Raw genomic sequence first — 21,428 nt, 5'->3', positions numbered from 1 at the left:
CAGACAGATCCAAACTTTTAGATTCTTTCATCCAAAATAATGAATAAAACCCGACCTCTCAAAGTGATGAGAATGTTTTATTCATGCTCAGCTGCCATGCTAATGCTAAAATTGTGCTTTTTCCAAAAGTATGATCAACTTATCCTCCATTTTAGTGCGTTAAATTTGCGTTGCATGACTACTTATGATCATTGAAGTGATATAAGTGTTGAATCTTTCATCTTTTGAAGCTTTTGGGAAGCAATATTTCATCGGTGAGAGGAGATATTTTTGAAGAAAAGTATGAAAAGAGTGGAGGCCTGAATCTTTTAGAGAGGTCATCAGCTTGAAGTTTAAAAAAATCCACACACTCAATCTCCCGACTTTTCTAAAGTGACAGCGAAGTTTGATGAATATTCTATTTCCCCAACCCTGCGATGGTTATTTATGGATGCCGACTTTTGCAGTATGAACTCATTAATTGCAAATATGATCAGATATTAGAGAGTGAAGTTTCATTTACTTACAACCTTTGTGATGTAAACAAAAAAGAGGAACTAGTAATGTATCGACCAGTACATAATATATCACATGTAATGTTATATCAACTTAAATCATTGATCATTTTCCTTATTTAAATATAATTTTTAACTGAATTAAGAATTCAGAGTTTAGATGTAGTTTTTCTGAAAGAAAAAGCTTCATCCCGTATGAGGATGCATGAAATATGTCACTACTTCCCTTAGCAATGTGCATTTTGCTTATATTGCTTGTATTATATTATATAATATTATATAATATTATAAATTATGGACTTCTGGCTTCTTTATTAACCTTGAATGATTTAAATTTACTTATGTTGAGATTTTTAAATGTTTAAACTATTATTGAAATTCTTCTCAATTTTAAATGATTTTACTTTATTTCGTCAAAGTGTTCCTCGTGCTTGTGTGTCGCGTCCATGCATTGTGACAAAGTTGTCTGCTGGCATTGTAAAAGATTATTTTTTTCATGCATTTGTGATGAAGTCCATCACAGTGATTTATCTCCCCGGGTTTGTGTGTGTGCGATGGAGTCCCCGTCGTTGGCAGCGAGCTCATTACGGGAGTGTGATGGAGACATTAGCAGGTATTATTAGATCTGGTGTGGAGTCGAGTCGGATCCTGATTATATGAGACGCAGGATGTGAGCGAGGAAGAGGGGTAGTGGGATGAGCCTGCTGTCCTCCAGCGACACATCCTCAGATATGAGGAAGAACTGGTCAGACGGAGCCGGTTGGTGACGCATACAGATTCAGGCAGGCAGCATGGAACAACAGCAGGGAGCAGGTTGGATTGTAAAATAATCCTCAAATCCTGCATAAAAATTGGAAAATTTCAGATTTGCCAGGGTGTTTATGGCTCCTCCCTTGAGCTTGAGATGTGCTACACAACACAACGTTTGAAAACTGTCCTTCTGATTCTGCCGGCAGGAAGCGGACACAGACGACCAGCAGGGCACACTGACTTACGAGGAGTTCTCCGTCTTCTACAAGATGATGTCGCTCAGACGTGACCTCTTCCTGCTGATGATGGCCTACAGCGACAGGAAGGACCATCTGACCGCGGACGAGCTCGCCAACTTCCTGCGGAACGAGCAGAAGGTCCGCGGCTATTGACTCTCTTGGTCTGGGACTGATGATGAAAAGCGTTTGGCGGAAGAGGTTTTATGAGCCAGAAAGTTTGACTTGCCCCTCAAAAGTGCCCTTTTAAGATGCAGCCAAAGGGAAGACCATTTAAATCCCGCTCCACTAACATGCTGCCTCCTCTGTCGCAGCTGTCTGAATAAAAGGCTGGGCGCGACTGAGCCATCTATCACTGGGGTAATTGCTTTGTCTTGGTGGAACCTTTTTTATTTTTGATAGATCGCTCAGATCGCTGGTCGTGTTATGCTGCTCAGCCTCAGGTACAGCACTTGCATTGACCCTGGGCAAACATTTCAGCTTGAAATTTGTTTGTTTCTTCTGATAGTTCCCATTACTGCAGGGTCACTGGAGCGAAGGTCTCTCCCAAGAAGCAGGGCGCAACATAGACGTTTCTCCCCCGACAGAGCCCTTTAATAACCTGATGTCCCTTGTGTGTTTTTAAGGGAAAAAATAAAGAAACAAACAAAAAAACACACACCCACATATATATATTTTTTCATTAAAAAACACAAGGGACACCAGGTTATTATATTATCGTATACTTTATTGTATAATATAATATTGTCTAATCTTATATTACAATTTATAATATAATATAATATAATATAGTATAATATATCGTAGATATATAATATCAAAGTCACACTTACAGGGTTGAAATCCTCTTATTTCTTGATGCCGCTGGTCTGTATTTGGCTATTAGTTCGAGATAGAATCCAATGTTGTGAAACCTTCTTCTCAAGTACTTCATCATGTGATCTGTGTGAGTATGAATGATGAAAATTGACAGTTGGCAAGTAAAATGATTATTTTATTTTATAATCACTTGCAGCCACTCGATCAGTCAATCAATCGATCAATCACTTTTTGGCTTGACGTGTGGTTGTAGTCCAGCTGTAATTTTGGCTTCTCCTCTGTAGATGTCCAACGTGACCCCAGAGTACGTCGACGAAATCATCGAAAAATTTGAGGTTTCCGATGAATACAAACAAAAAGGCGTCATGGGGATTGAAGGTATGTCTCTCTCCACCCACCGTTTCACCCAGTTTTGGTTCTTCCATTGCCTTGGCTCAGTACTGGTGGCTTCCTCTCTGCTTTCCTGGCAGTTCCCCCCTGAGTCCTTTCATTTTATAACCAGTTTTATTACATTGTTCCACATTGTTGCACGTCCGCCTCCTGCTGTTAACTTTGTGTTTTATGCTCACTTGTCGTACAATCTGTCTCTGCTAAGAGTTGCTCTTCAGCAGGAGACAGCAATTAGATTTCTGAAGGAGCCACATTATATTTTGGGAATGGGGCATGAAAAGATTTGTGTCTAGTTATCCAAGATCGGAAAATCTCACTTTGTTTTGCATGAAATTTGTGTAAAAAAGGGTGATTAAAATTCCATCTTTGTGCTTCTTGACTGGGTCTAATATACGTAAACTGTTTTATTGGTTATTATTGTTATTGGCAGCGTTTCTTGATTTAAAACTACGTCGTCAAAAATCTGCAAATACAAATTTTGCTGCTGGATTAGTTAAACATGATGAGCTTTTATAATTTAGGTCTTTAAAATTAATACATTTATTAATAAAATAGAAAATTAAAATAAATAAATAAATAAAATAAAAATAATATCCCCCACTCGGAGCTGGTGGATGATAATTATAATAACAAATAATAATAACAAATAATGACAACAACAACAACAACAACTACTAGAAGCCGAAGTGGCTTCCTCATGTCAGCACCGATCAATTCCATCAACTTCTCTGGTTGTTTTCCTCTTTTTTCCCCGATTGTCTCCGCCTCCAAACATCTCAATCCAAATTCTGATTCTCCTTCTCCATGTGCCCAAAAACCATCATGGCAGCTGTTGATACTGTCCAGCTGCTCCTCTTCCGTCACAGCTCTGCCCTCTCTGTCTTCTCCATCTGTTCCACCCTGCCTGCACTCTCCTCTTTGCCATCAAAGATGCAAACAGTCAGTTAATAAAAGCCCCTAAATGAAGCGTGTTAAAAATGATGTGGAGGATTTTGAATGGATTCTAATTCCCTTCAGCTGCTGACCGTGAGTGATGTTTTCCTAAAGATGCACCTGCTGTAACATATCTGAATCATGTTACGACACCTTTGTGGGTAAAAGCTCATGCTTTAGCCGAGGGTGGATTTAGAAAGATGTCTCAGAGTGTAGTGTGTGGGAAATAAGAGTGTGACAGGAAAGGAGGAGTGTGAAACCAGAGTGCATAGGAATGCTGCAGGGGTGAGACCAATCGTGTCATGGGAGGCATGAAGAGTAGAGGCGCGTGTTGGGGGCGTTCAAAGTCGTCTGACGCCTGGCAAGACGCTGAAACCCACCTCTGAGCTACTGTTTTCCTCTCATATGGTGATGATTCACAAATATCTGCGCAAGTCTCCTGTCTATCCAGCGTCGTCGCCTCAGGGATTCCTGTCCTGTTATTACGCCGTTGATGTAGTCATGACAGCGCAGAGACTAGATTAAATGTCCCGATTGATTACCGGCTTTCCTCTTTCCTATATTTGCATCACATTTTCTTCTCCTCCTCTCGATATTTTCCACATTAACTGCTTCTTCTGTGCCCTTGTTTCCTCTGTACTGTTGCTATTCAGCCCACATTTCAGCCCCTTCTTTGCATGAAAGGACACTGTCTGTCAATGGAGGAGGAGGCTTCTCTTAACCCACTCCACTTCAGTTCCAAATTCTCTGTTGAATTACTGTGTGAAATCAAATAACAATAACAGTAGTTGTGAGGGAGGGAAAAAATTAAACAAAAATATTAAAATTTTGAGTGAAAAATATTTCGTAGGAAATGAAAAACGCATGGTTTAATAGCTACTTTAATCACACTCCTTTTTGTTTGTGTGTCCTCTCAGGTTTCACCAGCTTCATGCGCAGTCCCACATGTGACATCTTTAACCCTTTGCACCATGAAGTGAATCAGGACATGGACCAGCCGCTCTGCAACTACTTCATCGCGTCCTCCCATAACACCTACCTGACGGGGGACCAGCTCCTGTCTCACTCGAAGACTGACATGTATGCCTGGGTTCTGCAGTCGGGCTGCCGCTGCGTGGAGGGTGAGCAAGTCTTTGCGCCTCACGGTCGCCCTGGCTTCCTCTGACACTTTCATCTTCTGTAGTGGACTGCTGGGATGGTCCTGAGGGTGAACCCATGGTGCAGCACGGTTACACCCTGACCTCCAAAATACCCTTCAGGTCCGTCATCGAAACCATCAACAAATACGCCTTCGTCAACAACCAGTAAGTCAAGTCAGATGTTGTTCAAGTCAATATAAGAGATCGCCTGTCATGGTGTCCCATGAATAACTAGACGCTGATGTTTCAGCTTGTGAATGCGCTGTGCGCGACCGTGCTACAATGCTATTAGTGGAGGCCTGCAGCTATGTTTGAAGCTGGTGTCTCTAGTTCAACAGATGGCCAAGATATGACTCGGTGTCTGTGGCTGCAGTTCGACCTGGCTGTGACCTTTCCCCTAGTCTGGTGCTCCGTCGCCACGGCAACGCTTACCTTCCCTTTCACATGATGATTTGTGGTCAAAACATACCATTTGGCTCTGATCTTGTTTTTTATGGTGACTAAAGATGAGCTGCGAGCCGTTTGAAGTAGGGGCAAATTTCTGAAGTGTTGAATCCTCTTCCCATTCATTTCCAATGGGAAAAATAGGTCACAAAACCTGGAATATCTGGCACCTAGATCTGAGAAAAGTTATTGCAGGCGATTCCCAGTAAGCTCTGGGAGGAGTAGCATGCTGAAAATGTAAACAAAATGGTGCGCAAAAGAACGATTAATATAGATATTAGACCCGCTGCGCTCCATACTGGTCCTCGGCATGTTGAAAAGCTCTCGCTGATAGGTGACGCTGGACTCCACATGGAGGTGGAGAGAGGTGGATGAAGGAGCTCAACCCCATTATCATTACCTCTGTCTTGACGTTGTTCTGGCTGCGCCGGTCCACCTCTGAACCTGAAAGGGGACTCATTACCATCTGAGACGATTCTGCTGGACATTTTGTAGGAAAGAAATGGTGAGAAAAAGAGAGGTATTGTGGGCGAATTAACCCCTAATAGGTGGTCCTGTTGCCGCACACGGGATTTGACTTGCGCATCTTAAATTAATTTATAATTATCTAGAATTATTTTAACACAGAGAAAGCATAAGCTCTGGATTGTCAGGGGATTCCCCAGCAGCAACAGGATCGAACAAAGATTCATAATAATCCTTCATCCTACAGTAGCTCCTGGATGATTCGTCTGATTAAAAAGTGGTGTTTTGGGGAAGAAAACGAGAGCTTTCCAATGCAGAGAGAGCAGTGTTCTCCTCAAGAGTGTTTATTAAGATGGAACATTTTGGGGTAAAGTAATTTTATTTCAATTAGAAAGGCTAGTTTTGGACCTTTCTTTCACATTTCTTACTGAAAGTCTCACTCAGAACCATGCAGTGCCAAGCAGGGAGAGTGGGAAGACCACTCTGCTGCTCAGTATAACTACACCAGCTAAAAAACAAAGCAGAAATATTGAATTACCAAAGGCTGGGAGCAGAACTTTTTTGCACATATGTAAGAAAATAACAGTTAAAATGCATCAGCTCATCATTTCTAGTGCTCTCGCTGTTTAAAATGGAAAAATCCAGTTTTGTTTTTCGCCCATTTACCTCACATTTTAAATGTTATTCCTCAGTCAATTGCAGGATAACAATGTTGGATGAAAGCCACATATTGATATATCAATGTGGCCAAAGGTACCAAAAAAATCATTGTAAACCCTGTGTAATAGTCGTAAAATTAAAAACCCTTTTATCATTCAATTCATGTGTTTTCTAAAAGGCCAGTGCTGGCTGTGTGCTTAGTTAGTAGAAAATGATCTTAGGAAATGATGAGCCGTCCTGAGTCTCCTTCTTTTAGAGAAGATATTTACACCAACAATCAGGATGGAGATGATTTTTTTTTCCATCAATAATTTTGATCTGCAAATATGAGACTGAAATTACTACATATGAAGTGGTAATAAATGTTCCTTTCTCACCCAGAAGGAACGCGCTGCCCCTCATTACAAACCTCTCGCCTTGAACGTGTCGCATGAACCTGTAAATTAAAGGAAAAAGTTACGGCATTTAAAGGGCCCAGCATGTGTTTTCCAGTGAGCACTGTGATTCTTGGCAGTAATTAGCAGCTATTACTGAACCATCTGCTCCTTGGTGTTTCCTCGCGCTCCCCGTGGAGCCGCTGTTGTTCTCCAACCAAACCTACACAAAGCGGTGAGTGATGCAGCCTTCTGCCGCCACATTGGCTCTCACGCGTGTGGAGCCTGTGATGGCAACAACTGTGTAATAAACAAGCATTTATTTAAAGATACAATTGGAACCATTTGAAAGCAAGTACTGAGGATGTGCTTGGCAGTCGCTTCCACTGACACAACACTGAAATGCTGAAACTAACTGAGGAATAAATGGTCGATATTTTGGTGCCAACAAAATAAAGCTAAGCAAATGCAACCTTCTTTATTTTCTCGCTGCAGTGAGAATGACACAGCAGTGTCCAGACTTTACGGTTTGCAATGATCATGAACGTAAAAAAAGCTTTTGAATGATGACAGAAATGCTGGAGAGGGTGAGCTCATGCTGTTGCTCCCTTGACAGCTCTCTAAAAGTAAATATAGAAACCAGCAGTCATTGCTTTATTTTTTTTATGAAATATTTCAATATTTTTTTGCTTTTTGTGTCAGAAATATTTATTTGTAATTTGTCACGGAACGATTTTCCTCATGATATTTGTGTACAATTTATTATTTTATTTTTTAGATTTTAAAAATTTTCCAATACAATTGTTTTGTGTTTTTGTACTGACCTTAAATTAAATTAATAACTTTTTCGTCATATCAATATTTCATTTTATTTCTTTATATATATTTTGCCACAGAAATATATATTTTATTATTTTATTTTATTCTAACCTCAAAGAGTGACGTTTTCATGATTGCTTCGTGTAATTTTAATAGTTTTTTTCCATTATAATTTACTTTGAAAAAGACGTCCATCAAAATCTCCATTTTCACCAGGGATTAAATGAACCGACCTGGGAAAACACTGGAGGCGACTGCGCATTAATTATCAGGACATTCAGTTGTGACTTTATCTCCGCTTTTTACCGCTGATATTTTAACATCTGTTAATATGATGAATGGCCCCCAGGTGGCTGGGTGGTGAGTCTCCACGCCCTCCGGCATCCACCGCTCTCTCACACACACATTACACAGATCATTGAACTGCCTCTCCGCCTCACCTGAGAGGAAGCCCCTCCACGTAGCTGCCCGTGAAATGAAATGACTGGATGTCTCTGTTTGAGAGGAAAGGAGAAGTGTGTGTTTGGGTGGATGAAAGTGGAGGTGAGAAGCGGTTGGTTTCCCCTGAGGGAGAGCTGTCACTCTGACACACTGACATTTGAGCTGTGATCGTCTGTAGCCACCTGTCTTCTCACTTTCTCAAATAAAAAACACACTCCAGCAACCAACAGGGCTGCAGTTGATACCTCATAGCTTTCTTGTTTTCACCTCATTTTCCGCTTCACCTCCACTTTCATTCATAAATAAAAAGGTTTTAAACATATCTGCTGCTCAGCAGGACAGTTTTGAGGTTGCCATTATTTATTTATTTTTACATCACACTTATACTCTTGACTCAGTGTTCCGTGGTAGGAGAAGTTTGTATATCGATCAAGGGCATCTGTCACATTAAACAATGCAAGATTTTGGATTAAAGAATATGTTGTCTAAAATTTTATATGGTAAAATTTTGCCCGCCAAAAATAAAACTTGTTCCCATTGACTACATGAAAAAAAAAAAATACTGTCCGTATGCGACAAGCAACGGGTGATTCAATTTTAGTGTTGTTCAAGTTAACCATCTGAATCCACAGATAATTTACCGTAGTGAGAGTGAAGCACCATTTTTCACTTCTACTGCGAGTTGTGCGAGTGGGTTTCAAAGCTCCACTGCCTCCTGCTGTTGCGGTGGGTGCATTGCTCTCAGTGAGATTTACGTGTTTAAAAAAACAAACCCACATAAATAGAGGTAAACGTTGTCCTCTACACAGGAAATTTTAAATAATAATAATAAAAAAGAAATCGAATAAATAAACCTATTGATTGTCTGCTGCTTCTGTGTTTGTCGGTTTGCCATTTTGACGTACAATATAAAGATGTAATACTATTGCTGAGAGTATAAATACAAACAGTAGCTTTTAAAAAGTCAAACATTTAGACTTTGTAATGCTCCTATCAGCAGGCTGATTTATCGGTACACGCTTTGTTGTCTCATACGTGAAGCAACTGGTCACAATAGCCCGTGTTTCTCTATAAATGGGGGGAAAAAACACTTTAGTTTCAGGGTCTAATCTTTAATACATTACTATTTTAATGACTTACATATTATAGATATATTTTGAGAAACAACAGTCATTTTGAATCTGCATGTCAAATGTTATTGGTTGATGTCATTATTATTATTAATGAAATAAGGACTGTACATATAAGTGTGCATTAACAGAGACCCTGAAAATATAGACCCTAAAAGTGTGACTTGATTAAAAAAAATGATAATAATGGCATGAACTTGACCTAACTAATCCCAATTATTCCAATGGTAATATAAGACACTGGAGTGAATTAATTGAAATAGATGTCTCAGCATCAGGGTGGAAGTGCTCCAGTCCCAAACTTCACTGAAAATCGCTTTTTTTCATCTACAGTTGTAGGGTTTATGAAGGAAGCAGTGTTCCGTCTTCAGACAGAACAAACATACCGCTGACTTCCTGGCCTGTCATCCAAACTCTTGAAACCCCTGATGTGATTCGTGGCAACGCGTGCTATTTTTCTTTCAGGTATCCAGTTATCCTGTCCATCGAGAACCACTGCAGCATCCAGCAGCAGAAGAAGATTGCTCAGTACCTCAGGGAAGTCTTCGGGGAGCGGCTGGACGTCGGCGAGGCTCTGAGCGGAGACTTCAAAACCTTGCCCAGTCCACAGAGTCTGCAGGGCAAGATCCTCATCAAAGTACGGATAAATAAACAAAAGGCTGGATGCTGGGTTGGAGCCCGTCTTCAATAATGGACAGAGATTTATTCATTCACTAGAGGGAGAGTCTCTTTTTGGAGAAATGGAGGATCCTGCGTGAGGCGGCTGATTATTGCCTATAAACAGATGAAGAGAGGGAGGCAGAGGGAAGAGGACTAAACTAGGCCATCACATTACAGAGGAGCTAATTATAACAGTTCCAGACTCTTTCCTAAGCTTCTGAACTGCCAGTGCTTGGCCCGCGCACTTCTTCTTCTTCCTCACGTGTTGTCACATGGAGCCCTGAATATCCAAACTGTGAGGTTTTAGACTCGCCCCGACCTTCCTCTCCGCCAGGTGTGGTGAGCGTCGCGAGAACATAAAAGCTTAAGTGGGGAATTACAGGTCAGAATTGGGCACCCGTTCAAGTGAAGAATGGCAGTTTGAGACAGTGAGAGAGGTGAGTCTGCCATCGATTTGAGGTAGAAGAAAATCTCAACTCCCACTCACACATCCAGAATGGCTCACTAATGGGCTTCCACTCTGCTCAAAGAGCAGCTCAGGGAGCTTCTGGGAGGATCTCCAGCTGTTCAGTTTATGTGTTGCTGTGTGCACAGGAGTGCGCGTTAGTGAACGCTCATATATGGCATTAATGGCTTTTTCACTTCCGCTTCACAGTGAACAGTTTAAAGGAAAATAATAGTGGGACAATGAAAGAGTGTGTGTTATTTTTAGAGGCCGGGTGGCAGTTCTGCGAATGAGACGTTTGTTGTTTTGGACTCACGTCTGTTTGTGTTTTTCTGCTTCCAGGGGAAGCGTCTTCCCGCCTATCTGTCTGCCGATGCCGAGGAGGGGGAGGTGTCTGACGACGACAGCGCGGATGAAATTGAGGACGACTTTAAACTGAAGAGCAGTAATGTAAGGCTGTCACCTCGACTCTTCCACCACAGAGCTGCTTGGACGGGGAGTAGATGAGAGCTTGACCGTGTCAGTTCGGATTTAATGGCTACGTTAATTGAGCAGTAATAGCTGTTTAGTCGCATCGACCCTAAATACAATACTTTATTTGAATAACCAAGGCTTCATTAAGACGCAAAGATTTCTGCGCAAGAAGCTTAATTGTAATTGGAACGCTAATAACTGACAGGTCAAAATGTTTAGATTCGAAACAAACAAAATCAGTTGTATTTGAAAACATCAGAAACACGCAATTGATTCAAACTGTATTTCGTCTGCAGTTTTTTTTATAGTATATTTTAATTGATTCTTTACATAATTAGAATTAGAAAACTTCAAATTTGTTTTATTTTTAAGGGAATTAGCTGTGCATGTTATAGTTTATATTTAGCATTATATTAGTATTATATATTATGTTAATATGAAAAAGCTTTCATATTGAAAACACTTGATAATTACAGTGATAATTACACACCATTAGCATTTACAATGCAAATGATGATGCATGTTTTTAAGCTCATAAAAATTCCATTAATTGTTACAAAATGTTATTATGATATTCTCGAAAAAGCTTTGGAAGCCTCATTATTCATTCATTATTTGAGGCTTATCTTCCTTTTTTATTTAAATAAATGATCTGGTTTTGCAGAAAATGGTAACTCAAAAACAGACCAACAGATTTCAATTAATATTTCTGGACATGTTTCAAATTCTCAAAATTCTCAAAAACACTACCGCCACCTGTCGTCTCATTGAGGTCATTGCTATCATTGATATTTTAAATACAAAAAAAGAGTGCTGTCCTAAACACAGAATTAGAACAAATGGTCCAAATGTGTTCAAAATAGCTTCATTTGTTTATTAATTTTTTACTTTTTACATGGTGCTTTCTCATGTACATCACGAGAGTGAAGCATGCAGTAGGTCAGAGGGGAGCTGTGGTTCTGGAGCGTTGTCCATCAGTCTCCCCAAAACACAAGTGCTCGGACCTGGTACTTCCTCGTCCTCTCCAAAAATGGCCGCCACTCCAACTATTCCCCAGATGGCTCTTATTTGACCGATGCGGCGTCATTCTTCCACATTTAGCTGGCGGCTGCAGGCTGCAGATGCCACTTTGGATGATGGTGGCCATTTTAATCAGTCTGTGGCCGGTTTCCACCGATGAGAGGTTTTATATGGAGCCGGTGAGGAATGCAAGATTAACGCCATTTATGTTTCGAAATGATGTTTTGGGAATTTTCTCCTCCACTGTTAACCAGTTTCTAAGCCCCCTCTCTTATCCTTGCTCTTCCCGGACTGAAGCTGCAGCTCTGTCCTCCGCTGTCGTGATGTATGAAGTGATGAATATTGGATGACTGCGTTACAAAGTACCCAGAAAACTGTGTGTTCTGTTCCAACTCCAATGCATTTCATCATCCCGCCTCCTTTGTTGGGCACCTTTCTCCACCGGCCCTATCAAACCCTGCCGACTTAGCCATATGTATATGACCGCATATATTCTGACCGCATTGTGTATTTTGATGTACTTTTGTTGCACTTTCCCTTGTGCTTTCTTTTAAGAGACATTCCTCTTGTTAATAGTAAATTGTTTGCTAGGAAAAACAAGTCATTAAAAAGGATAAAAGCCGCAGTATTCAGGTTGTTGTTATCAGTACTGATATATCATTCTCCTCATATTGACTGCAGGTTTTTTGCTTTACAAATTAGAAAGGAAAAAGCAGCATCATTTTTTTTATACGAAAATGCCATTTAAAAGAAAACGTTGAAGACAGTCGTGTTTGATCAGTAGTTGCTAAGGCAGGGGTGTCAAACCCAATCACACAAGACGCCGATACTTCATATACTGACCATGTTATAGGCTGAACAACATTAGTATTTGTTCAACACATCACATGATCAGTTTCGATTTTATTTATTGAAGGCTAATATCAGCAAACTTCACTGGAAAAACATAAATTATCATAAATTATATAAAGTCCCTTTGAACCTAGTCCAGATTCAATCTTGAACTTTATAATCTCTATTACAAAGGTTAAAATGTCAAAATGCTGGTGTTGGTGATCTAGTTTTTAAGCACAGCGTTTGATTTTTATGTATCTCTAGATCTTGAGAGCTGCATTCAATTTCTTTGGCCCCAAACATATTGACAGTCAGCCTTTTGTGTTGTGTGTTGCCGAATTAGACTTTCAATTGAATCAGTTGTTTCCCTTTACTGTGGCATTAGAAAAAAAGTTCGGAGAGGGTTAAGCCATGAGGTGGCGCTCTTCAAGGTTCCACATGTCTCATGCTGTATATAGATCCTGAGCTTCACTCACACTTGACAATGTGTTGCCACAACGTTCATTGCCAACATTAAAAAGTCAGTTTTGGCTGCCTGCATTTTTGCATGATGCTCGCTCTATTGTTTGCCAGTATTGCAGTGGTCCATGAACTCATTTCATTCCAATTATAATAGTCCCTGGACACCGAGTTTGGAACGGTATTATAGTTCAACATGCGAGGATCTTCGATAACGTTGGCATCTCAAGGCAAGTGAACAGCAGAACATGTCTGTAATGCGCCATCTAGTGAAAGAAAGAGAGCATTGCAGCCAAGACAAAATTACTTGCGCTAGTTGAGTGCAGCTGTGCGTTATGGGGTTATGGAAGAGTTATGAATTTTTGTCATGTTCTTGTGTCAGTTTTTTGATGGTCGTTTTGGCGCCAGAGTGCTGTCGCTGAATATATAGATGCCTTCTTCCTGCGAGTGTCCCTCAATCCCTGATGCATGAAGCATATATATATATATATATATATATATATATATATATATATATATATATATATATATATATATATATATAGCCATAACATGTTGTGAAAACGACAAAATGCTGGTGATTTGTCCCCACAGGGAAACGGCCATCACCAGGTGGAGTCTCACATCAGAAAGAAGCTGGACTCTCTCCTGAAGGAGTCTCTTATTGGGGACAAAGAAGACACCGACAGCTTCAGCATCCGAGCGCTGTTGCGAGCCACTCACCAGGGCCTTCAGAAGAACCTACGGCAGGTACAGTCCCGAGACGAGGCGAGGAAAAACCCCCGCAGCTGACGGAAAGTAGGCCACAGTGTTAGTCATGGCAGTTGACAGAGAAAAAGGAGAGGAGAGGAGCTGCCGCGGCGCCGGCAGGTCAAACACACTATAACTGATCACATTAAAGATGCAGAGAGAAGTCGCGGCCCAGGAACTTGTGTGGCTGCGTGGCGTCTCATTTGAAGCGTTCCTCGATCCCCAAAGTGACTGCATTGTTGAGGATTCTATTTTTAGAAAGCTCATCGACTGGCTTCAGCGGGTTTTCTAATTTCCTTCCAAAATACAAAGAGGGAAAAACTCCTGGTTCATTTGGTGAAAGTACGCTTTTATTATGATGATCATTGTGCCGGTGCCTGCGCCGCGGCTGTGTTGTGGCTTATTGGCTGGGGTTTGTTGTCGCCCTGCGGCTTTCTTCAGGCGATAGTTGGCGCGCTGGGAGCTGACAGGGTTGTGATTGGATTCGCGTGTGAATTCCTGCATACTGACTGGAAGAAGTGTCTGACTGTCCCATTGTGTCTGCCTAGAGCTCCAAGGGAGTTCTGAAGAAATCCCAGAGCAGATCTTTCATCACGACGCTGAAGCAGAAGGTGAGACCTCAGGCCTTTGGGTTCCCTGTTTTTTTTTTTTGCATGCAATTATTTCACTTTTAATGACTGACCTCCCCTGGATGCATATTGTCATGTGACAAATGAGTGTGAATTCTTAGTATAAATGATTAAATAATGTCCATATCAGTCATATTTTCTTCAGTTCAGGGTGTAAAGTAAAGTTACGTCTCATGTACACAAGTTGAAAATATGAATTCTAGATAGCTTTTTATGTAATAGTAGGAGTGCCTGCGTACAGAAGTAAAAGTCAAGTAAATGCAAACAAAATATATTTTATTTTGTTAGAACTTATATTTCCACTTTTAATTATTTCCACATTTCTTTCTGAATTTGGGCACTCCTGCTATATGAGGGACAAAAAGAACTGAACACTGCGAAACATGTTAAGGTCGGGCAGTCGGAGTGGAGCACTTAATTTACATACTTACTTGTCCTCTGTCCAGTTGGAGACTGAAGTGCTAAAATAAAAAAAATGAATGAATGTGGAAATGCAATATTGATTAAAAAAGAATAAATATAGCAAATACTATACTATAGATAAGAATAGAACATGTAAATATAAAAATATAGTATCAATATAATAACATTTTACTAGCTTAATTTTGTATTCATTCATATAATATTATATATAATATATTTTATAATTTATTTATTTAATTATTCAGTCATTTATTCTTATATTTCAGGATTTATTAAATGGCATCTGCATCTTTTTATGTCTTTATTATGTCCCTCATACAAATATTCCATAAGTAATAAAAGTGAGCCATTAATTTCAGTGAGTAACTGAATTTCATTTGGCTTTATTCAGAGGCTTCAACCTCGTTTCGAAAGTGTCTTTGCATCAGAAAATTCATAAAATAAATTGACTGATATATGTGGGAAAAAAATAGCAATTATTCTTTTGCTCCATTGACAGCCAGATATCTGTGTTGAACATGGCTGTAGTGTGAGATTGATGGCTCTTACTGGACCTAGTTTTGGCCAATGAGGAAATGCAATCATTGATTCACTAGACTGAGGCGCACTGCGGCGATATTAATTTCCCAAATATGTCTGGACCTCGGATTAGAGGCTGGACAAATGTCACAGACAACAACAGCGAAAGGCTTCAGGCGAACGATACAAATGAATCTCCACACGTCACGTGTGCCGAAAAATGAAGGTGACAGGATTTAAAAGTGGCAGAAACGAGGGACTTGCTTTTCTCTGCCCAGTTTCCTCTTCATTCTTGAGGGAGAAAAGTGACTCTCCCTGCAATTCTGCCCAAACTGTGGGGAAACAACAACAATAATTTAGAAAATAACTCGCCAACCCCACCCCTTAAATTGTTTTGGCTGAGTCAAGTGGAGATGCTGGATTAATCCTTTCAAACCCATCACACAAACCAGCCTGCGCCATGATTATAAATGACCCGCGATTAATTTCATCATGTCTATTATTAGTCGCCAGCTGCTGGAAAGCACTGCTGTCATTCAAACTTCAAGGTCCGTAATGCTGAGCAGCATAAAAGTAAATGGCCATTAACTAATGAGGGTTGCTGTAAGTTCAAAGAAATCTTTCCTGAATTCTGATATATATTTCATTTGACACATGACCAATAATGTTTTCTCATGTATTCAAATATTATATATATACGTCTCCCTTTGCATTAACTTTGTGTGTATTCTTGACAAAACACTATCTTTGTGGGGACCATTTCACCGGTCCCCACAAGGTGAAGCCTGAATTTGAGGGTGAATAACAGGTCCATTATACGTGGGTTTAAGTTTGGATGAGAGTCGTGGTTAAGTGTTGTCATGTATTTTGGATGGTGAGGTTGAGGGGGAGATACTGGGGAAAGGTTTATGTCAATGAGAAGCCTCACAATGTCCCCTCAAGGATAGCAATGCAAAAACGTCTGTGAGTGTGTGTGTGTGTGTGTGTGGGTGTGGGTGTGGGTGTGGGTGTGGGTGTGAGTGTGAGTGTGAGTGTGAGTGTGAGTGTGAGTGTGAGTGTGAGTGTGAGTGTGAGTGTGTGTGTGTGTGTGTGTGTGTGTGTGTGTGTGTGTGTGTGCATGGGCATGTTTTGCCATACTTGACAAGCCATAAGTCTTGACAATCCACCTTCTTCTGAGGACATTTGTGCCTGTCCGCACAAGGTTAAGAGTAAAATGAGTTAATTATGGTTGGGTTTCAATTTGGTTCGGACTCCTGCTTAAGGTTAGCCATGTGCTTTAGTTGGTTAGGTTTAGGGTGAGAGGCTGGGGAAAGGGTTATGTCAATGAGAAGCCTCACAATGTCCCCACAGGGATAGCAATGCAAACAAGTCTGTGTGTGTGAGAGACGTGTGGGCTTGTGTGACTGTGTGTGTGTGTGCGTGTGTGTGTGTGCGTGGGCATGTTTTGCCATGCTTGACAAGCCACATTATTCTGAGGACATTTGTGCCTGTTTTCACCAGGTTTAGAGGGTTCAAACCGGAGTAAAATGAGTTCATTATGGTTGGGTTTCAATGTAGTTTGGACTCCTGCTTAAGGTTAGCCATGTGCTTTGGATGGTTAGGTTTAGGGTGAGAGGCTGGGGAAATGGTTATGTCAATGGGAGGTCCTCACTAGATAGTGAAACACAACTCTGTGTGTGTGTGAGTGGAGGGGTATCGGGGCGACTTGTTTGTGAGTCTTGCTTATACTGCCTCGTGGGGACCAATTCTTGACAAAACACGATCTTCGTGGGGACCTCTTATATTTGTGGGGATCTTTTGCCGGTCCCCACAGGTCCAAACCTCAATTTGAGGTTGAAGAACCTCAAAATAACTGGGTCATTATAATTAGGTTTCAGTTTAGTTCAGAGTCATGGTTAAGGTTCGCCAGGTGCTTTGGATGGTTAGGTTTAGGCTGAATGGCTGGGGAAAGGCTTGAATCAATGAGAAACATCACAGAGATAGCAATACAAACGTGTGTGTGGGTGTGCGTGTGTGTGTGTGCGCGCGTGTGGTTGCAGGCATAAGTGAGGCAGATGTATTGACTGGCAAACCCATACGCTGTAATTGCTCGGACCCTCCTCCGCTCCTCTTCAGCGGGAGAAGAGACTCTCTATCGTAACACACTCTCGCTGTAATTACATAAGCTTCACCTGTAACTCTCTCTCCCTCTATCTCCCTCTCACACACACACGCACAGAACCTGCTACTTTAAAACCAACTCTCAATAAGTCACTGACTGCAGAGCGCTGGCTGCCGGGGAGCTCTCGACCTTTAGGTGTTGGTGTATGTGATGTGTATTTATATCAAGTCTTCCAGGGAAGATTTGGGCTGGGCTTGTTTTTGACATGGTGCGCTCCCTGTCCAGAGACATTCCAAATCCAGGCTGTCGTGCCAAAGCGTGGAGAAGGAAGATGACGAGCCGGAGCGACCCGGGAGGGAAGCTGGAGGACAGTTCAACAGGTGACCTTTGACCCTCGGCAGCCGTCAAACATTGCTCTGTTCTGAGCTCGACCTCGCCGGCTTCGGTCAGAGGCAATGATACATCGCTGTGAACTTCTGGCTCTCACCTAAAGTTATTGTTCATTTAAACAAAATATTATTATATTCCTATTAATCTAACCTTTTTATTGTGACCCTAGAGTATTTTTTTACCACCAAGTAACTGACTTACTACACAATTTATGGATTCATTTCAATATTTTCCATTTTACAATGATGTCTAAATATTCATTTAGTCATTCACAACATTCCTTTTCAAGTTTGGTTCCTTTTAAACAGTTTGACACGACAGCTCTTCAGGTCTTCAGACTGGACTTCACGTGTTGGAATCACTGAAGGGATAACCTCTCACAAATGACTCGGCTGTTGTTGTTCTATCGAGTGTTTTGGCTTTGATGCTCCTTTCCCGCGGGTTTCATGCTCCTGATGTTCACAGAGGAGGACGGAAGAGGAAGACGATGAAGCTGAGCCGAGATCTGTCCAACCTGGTGGTGTTCACCAACTCCGTGGCCTCTCAGGAGTGTTTGAACGAAGGTGAGACGCGACTCACAATGAGCAAACCGCCAGTTTCATGACGCCTCTTCCTCCTGGCAGGGACTCCGAGCGATGTCCTGTCCTTCAGCGAGACCAGAGCCCAGTCTCTGGTCCATCACAGAACAGAGCAGTTTCTGACGTTCAACCAAAGACAGCTGTCAAGGATTTATCCCTCGGCCTATCGCATCGACTCGTCCAATTTCAACCCGCAGTTCTACTGGAATGTGGGCTGTCAATTGGGTGAGACAGCTGTCAGTTTTTAGATGCTGCAAATAAATAATTGCTCCTGTTTTTTTTTTTACTGTACTTTTAACTTCACGTGATTTATCTGCCAAACAAGTATCTGTGACGGGCAGCAGTTTCCTTCTGAGACGTTGCTTTTCCCTGCCAGCCTGATAAAGTGACTCATGATTCCGTTGTTTCCTCTCTCCAGTTGCTCTCAACTACCAGACCGAAGGCAGAATGATGCAGCTCAACAGAGCAAAGTTCATGGTGAACGGAGGCAGCGGCTATGTCCTCAAACCCCCTCCCATGTGCAAAGGTACCAGATGTCATGAAAAAATAAACTAATGAAAAACACAGTTTTGCAGGATTGATGGCCCCTCAGGACCTGGTTCCAATGTTTTGTAGCGCAATATAAGGGACATCTCCAGTGGCAAAATCAGCACTTGAATAAAATATCAATATTTGTAAAATATAATAAAAATATATATTATATAAATATATAAATAAATATATAAAATGTATATATAAATATATACTAAATATAAATAACAATAATGTCATAAATATGTTATATTTAACATATAGTATATATATTTTTTTCTTCACTTTTTTTGCCAGTATCTTAAAGATCAACTTGCTTTCCAGCTTCTCAAATTAATGGAAGAAGTGACCGGTCTCAGGGAGCCATGTTTTCCTTTGGAATTATTATTTTTTTTATTGTAATTCAGTTTTGAGAGGGTGACCAAAAGTTGGCCATTGAAATGGTCATTAACTAGCTGGATTGGTAAATTTACTTTGAGACGTAGTAAAATCAATTTCATAAATAGTAAAGATATTTATAACAAATCAAATCCTATTGAATCCAAGCAGTCACCAAGTTAGCATCAATCCAGATCAAAAGTGATGTCAATGTGACCGATTGGTGTAACTTTCTTGACAGTGGAGATCTGATTTAAATACAATAGCAATTTAGTTTTTTTTGGGGGCTTCATGACCCAATAATAATAATTTAAATTAAAAAAACGAAAGAAAATTCCCCAGGATTAATCTTGATTTACAATTGTGCTGAAGGCCATAAAACCCTTCCGATTTCAAGTTACTAAAATGTCACAAACCAGATGATAAATTCCTCCAGAGAAGCATTTTACTGAAAAGGAAATTCAATCACTTACAAAATCGAATAAAGGTGAAAAGCTCTCAGCGAGTGCAGACCTCTGCCATGTTATTTTATCTTTATTTTATTTTATTTTTTAAGCATCATAGCGATGCAGTAATTTTCACAGAATCCTCCAAAACAGTTGTGGAACCACAGGGTTGTGCAGAGCATCATGTGTTCCTCGTCCCGCTGTCGGCGTTTGTTAAAATGTCCTTTTAAGTCCATTCATCCGCTCAGGAGGCAGAGCAGACCACCACCAGCGCACAATTTAGCCGACAATGACGACAATCAATCAAGCTCTGTTGTTTTCTTCTCGCAGGCTCGTTCAATCCATTCAGTGATGACCCACTTCCTGCCTACCCCAAGAAGCAGCTCATTCTCAAGATCATTAGCGGCCAGCAGCTACCCAAACCGCCGGACTCCATGCTGGGGGACCGAGGAGAGGTGGACGCACACATCCACACCTCTGGACCTCACACACTTTTCTCTTTGGCTTGGTCACAACTGCTGTTCTGTCTTCACCAGATCATCGATCCTTTCGTGGAAGTGGAGATCATCGGTTTGCCGGTGGACTGTTGCAAAGAACAGACGCGAGTCGTCGACGACAACGGTTAGACCCACACACAAGCACATCAAAGGCTGTTGAAACATGTGTCACCAGATGTCATAGGTGTAACACAAATGGGCTATTTGTTTTTGAAGTTTCACAAGCAGCGAAAATAAACATGAATGAAAATGTTAGAAACAACAATTGGAGCAGGTGGATTTGTCTGCGGATTAGTACAACTTTTTGCTGTGGTAACCGGTTTTGCGTCTCGACTGGATATCACGTGGCATATATACGTTGTGGTCCAAAAAATAGCCAACATTTATGCTATCCTGCATTTTTACTAAATTCGCCAAAAATGTCAAAACATTTGAATCGGAATCTGCTGGCAGTTATTTTGTCACAAGTTGCAGAACGTTTTAAAAGATCTTACGACTAGTTGACTTTAAATTGGTTGTCAACAGGATCATGAGTCGACTGGTGGTGATGTGACAGGACCCGAAACTGCAGAGTCTAGGATCATTTCACAAAAGACACATCAAAGGACACACGCCTTCCATGCTTCATTTTGAGCAATTTAAACTCAGATATAAAAGTTAGAAACATTGAATATTGTACCAGTGGTTTTTCAAATTGCTATTTGCAATCCTACAGTCAGACATGTTGGTGTGTTTGTCAACCAGGATGCCGACAAGTCGCTTCTGTCCCCGATGAAATAGTCAAGATATTTTTATATCCATTAGGAAACTTACTGTGCAGGTCACAGACACTTAGCTGGGAGGCAACAACACAAAGTGTCAAAGAAACATCAGTCAAAGGCAAGTTTGAAGCAAATGTATCACAAAAATGACTTTTTAGATAAAAAGATCTGCTGCACTGATGTGATTTGGCCTGAGCTGAGCCAGAGGGTAAACTCTACTGTACCTTATCCCAAGAGTTAATACACAGTTAATCTGGAAAGGGTGGACGGGAGTTCCTGCCCCACAGAGATGGTTCCACAGTCTTCAGCAGTGAGGACTGTTGCTGAGAAGAAGTGGCTGAGCATCTGTCACGAGGGTCAGAACTTGATCATCTGGCAGAGTCTCAGAGTAGATCCTCCCCTCTGCTACACTGAGAGAAGCCAGATGAGTTGAAGGAGC

General features: G+C 41.0%; 1 protein-coding gene across 3 annotated transcripts in view; it reads left to right on the top strand.

The window, feature by feature from the left end:
* The window catches only part of plch1 (phospholipase C, eta 1), a 62,607-nt gene that overhangs the window by 33,250 nt on the left and 7,929 nt on the right, over positions 1–21,428 (top strand). For all 3 annotated transcript variants that reach the window (XM_053872347.1, XM_053872346.1, XM_053872345.1), the window contains 14 exons: positions 1,451–1,621; positions 2,584–2,677; positions 4,540–4,743; positions 4,806–4,926; positions 9,560–9,731; positions 10,542–10,649; positions 13,581–13,736; positions 14,285–14,347; positions 17,694–17,788; positions 18,264–18,361; positions 18,422–18,601; positions 18,795–18,902; positions 20,062–20,186; positions 20,268–20,352. In XM_053872347.1, coding sequence (XP_053728322.1) covers positions 1,451–1,621; positions 2,584–2,677; positions 4,540–4,743; positions 4,806–4,926; positions 9,560–9,731; positions 10,542–10,649; positions 13,581–13,736; positions 14,285–14,347; positions 17,694–17,788; positions 18,264–18,361; positions 18,422–18,601; positions 18,795–18,902; positions 20,062–20,186; positions 20,268–20,352 — 1,780 coding nt within the window. The remainder of the gene's footprint in view (positions 1–1,450; positions 1,622–2,583; positions 2,678–4,539; positions 4,744–4,805; positions 4,927–9,559; positions 9,732–10,541; positions 10,650–13,580; positions 13,737–14,284; positions 14,348–17,693; positions 17,789–18,263; positions 18,362–18,421; positions 18,602–18,794; positions 18,903–20,061; positions 20,187–20,267; positions 20,353–21,428) is intronic.

This window comes from Synchiropus splendidus, chromosome 8 (genome assembly GCF_027744825.2).
Source record: "Synchiropus splendidus isolate RoL2022-P1 chromosome 8, RoL_Sspl_1.0, whole genome shotgun sequence".
Taxonomy (NCBI): Eukaryota; Metazoa; Chordata; class Actinopteri; order Syngnathiformes; family Callionymidae; genus Synchiropus; species Synchiropus splendidus.
This window is presented reverse-complemented; position numbering and strand designations above follow the sequence as displayed.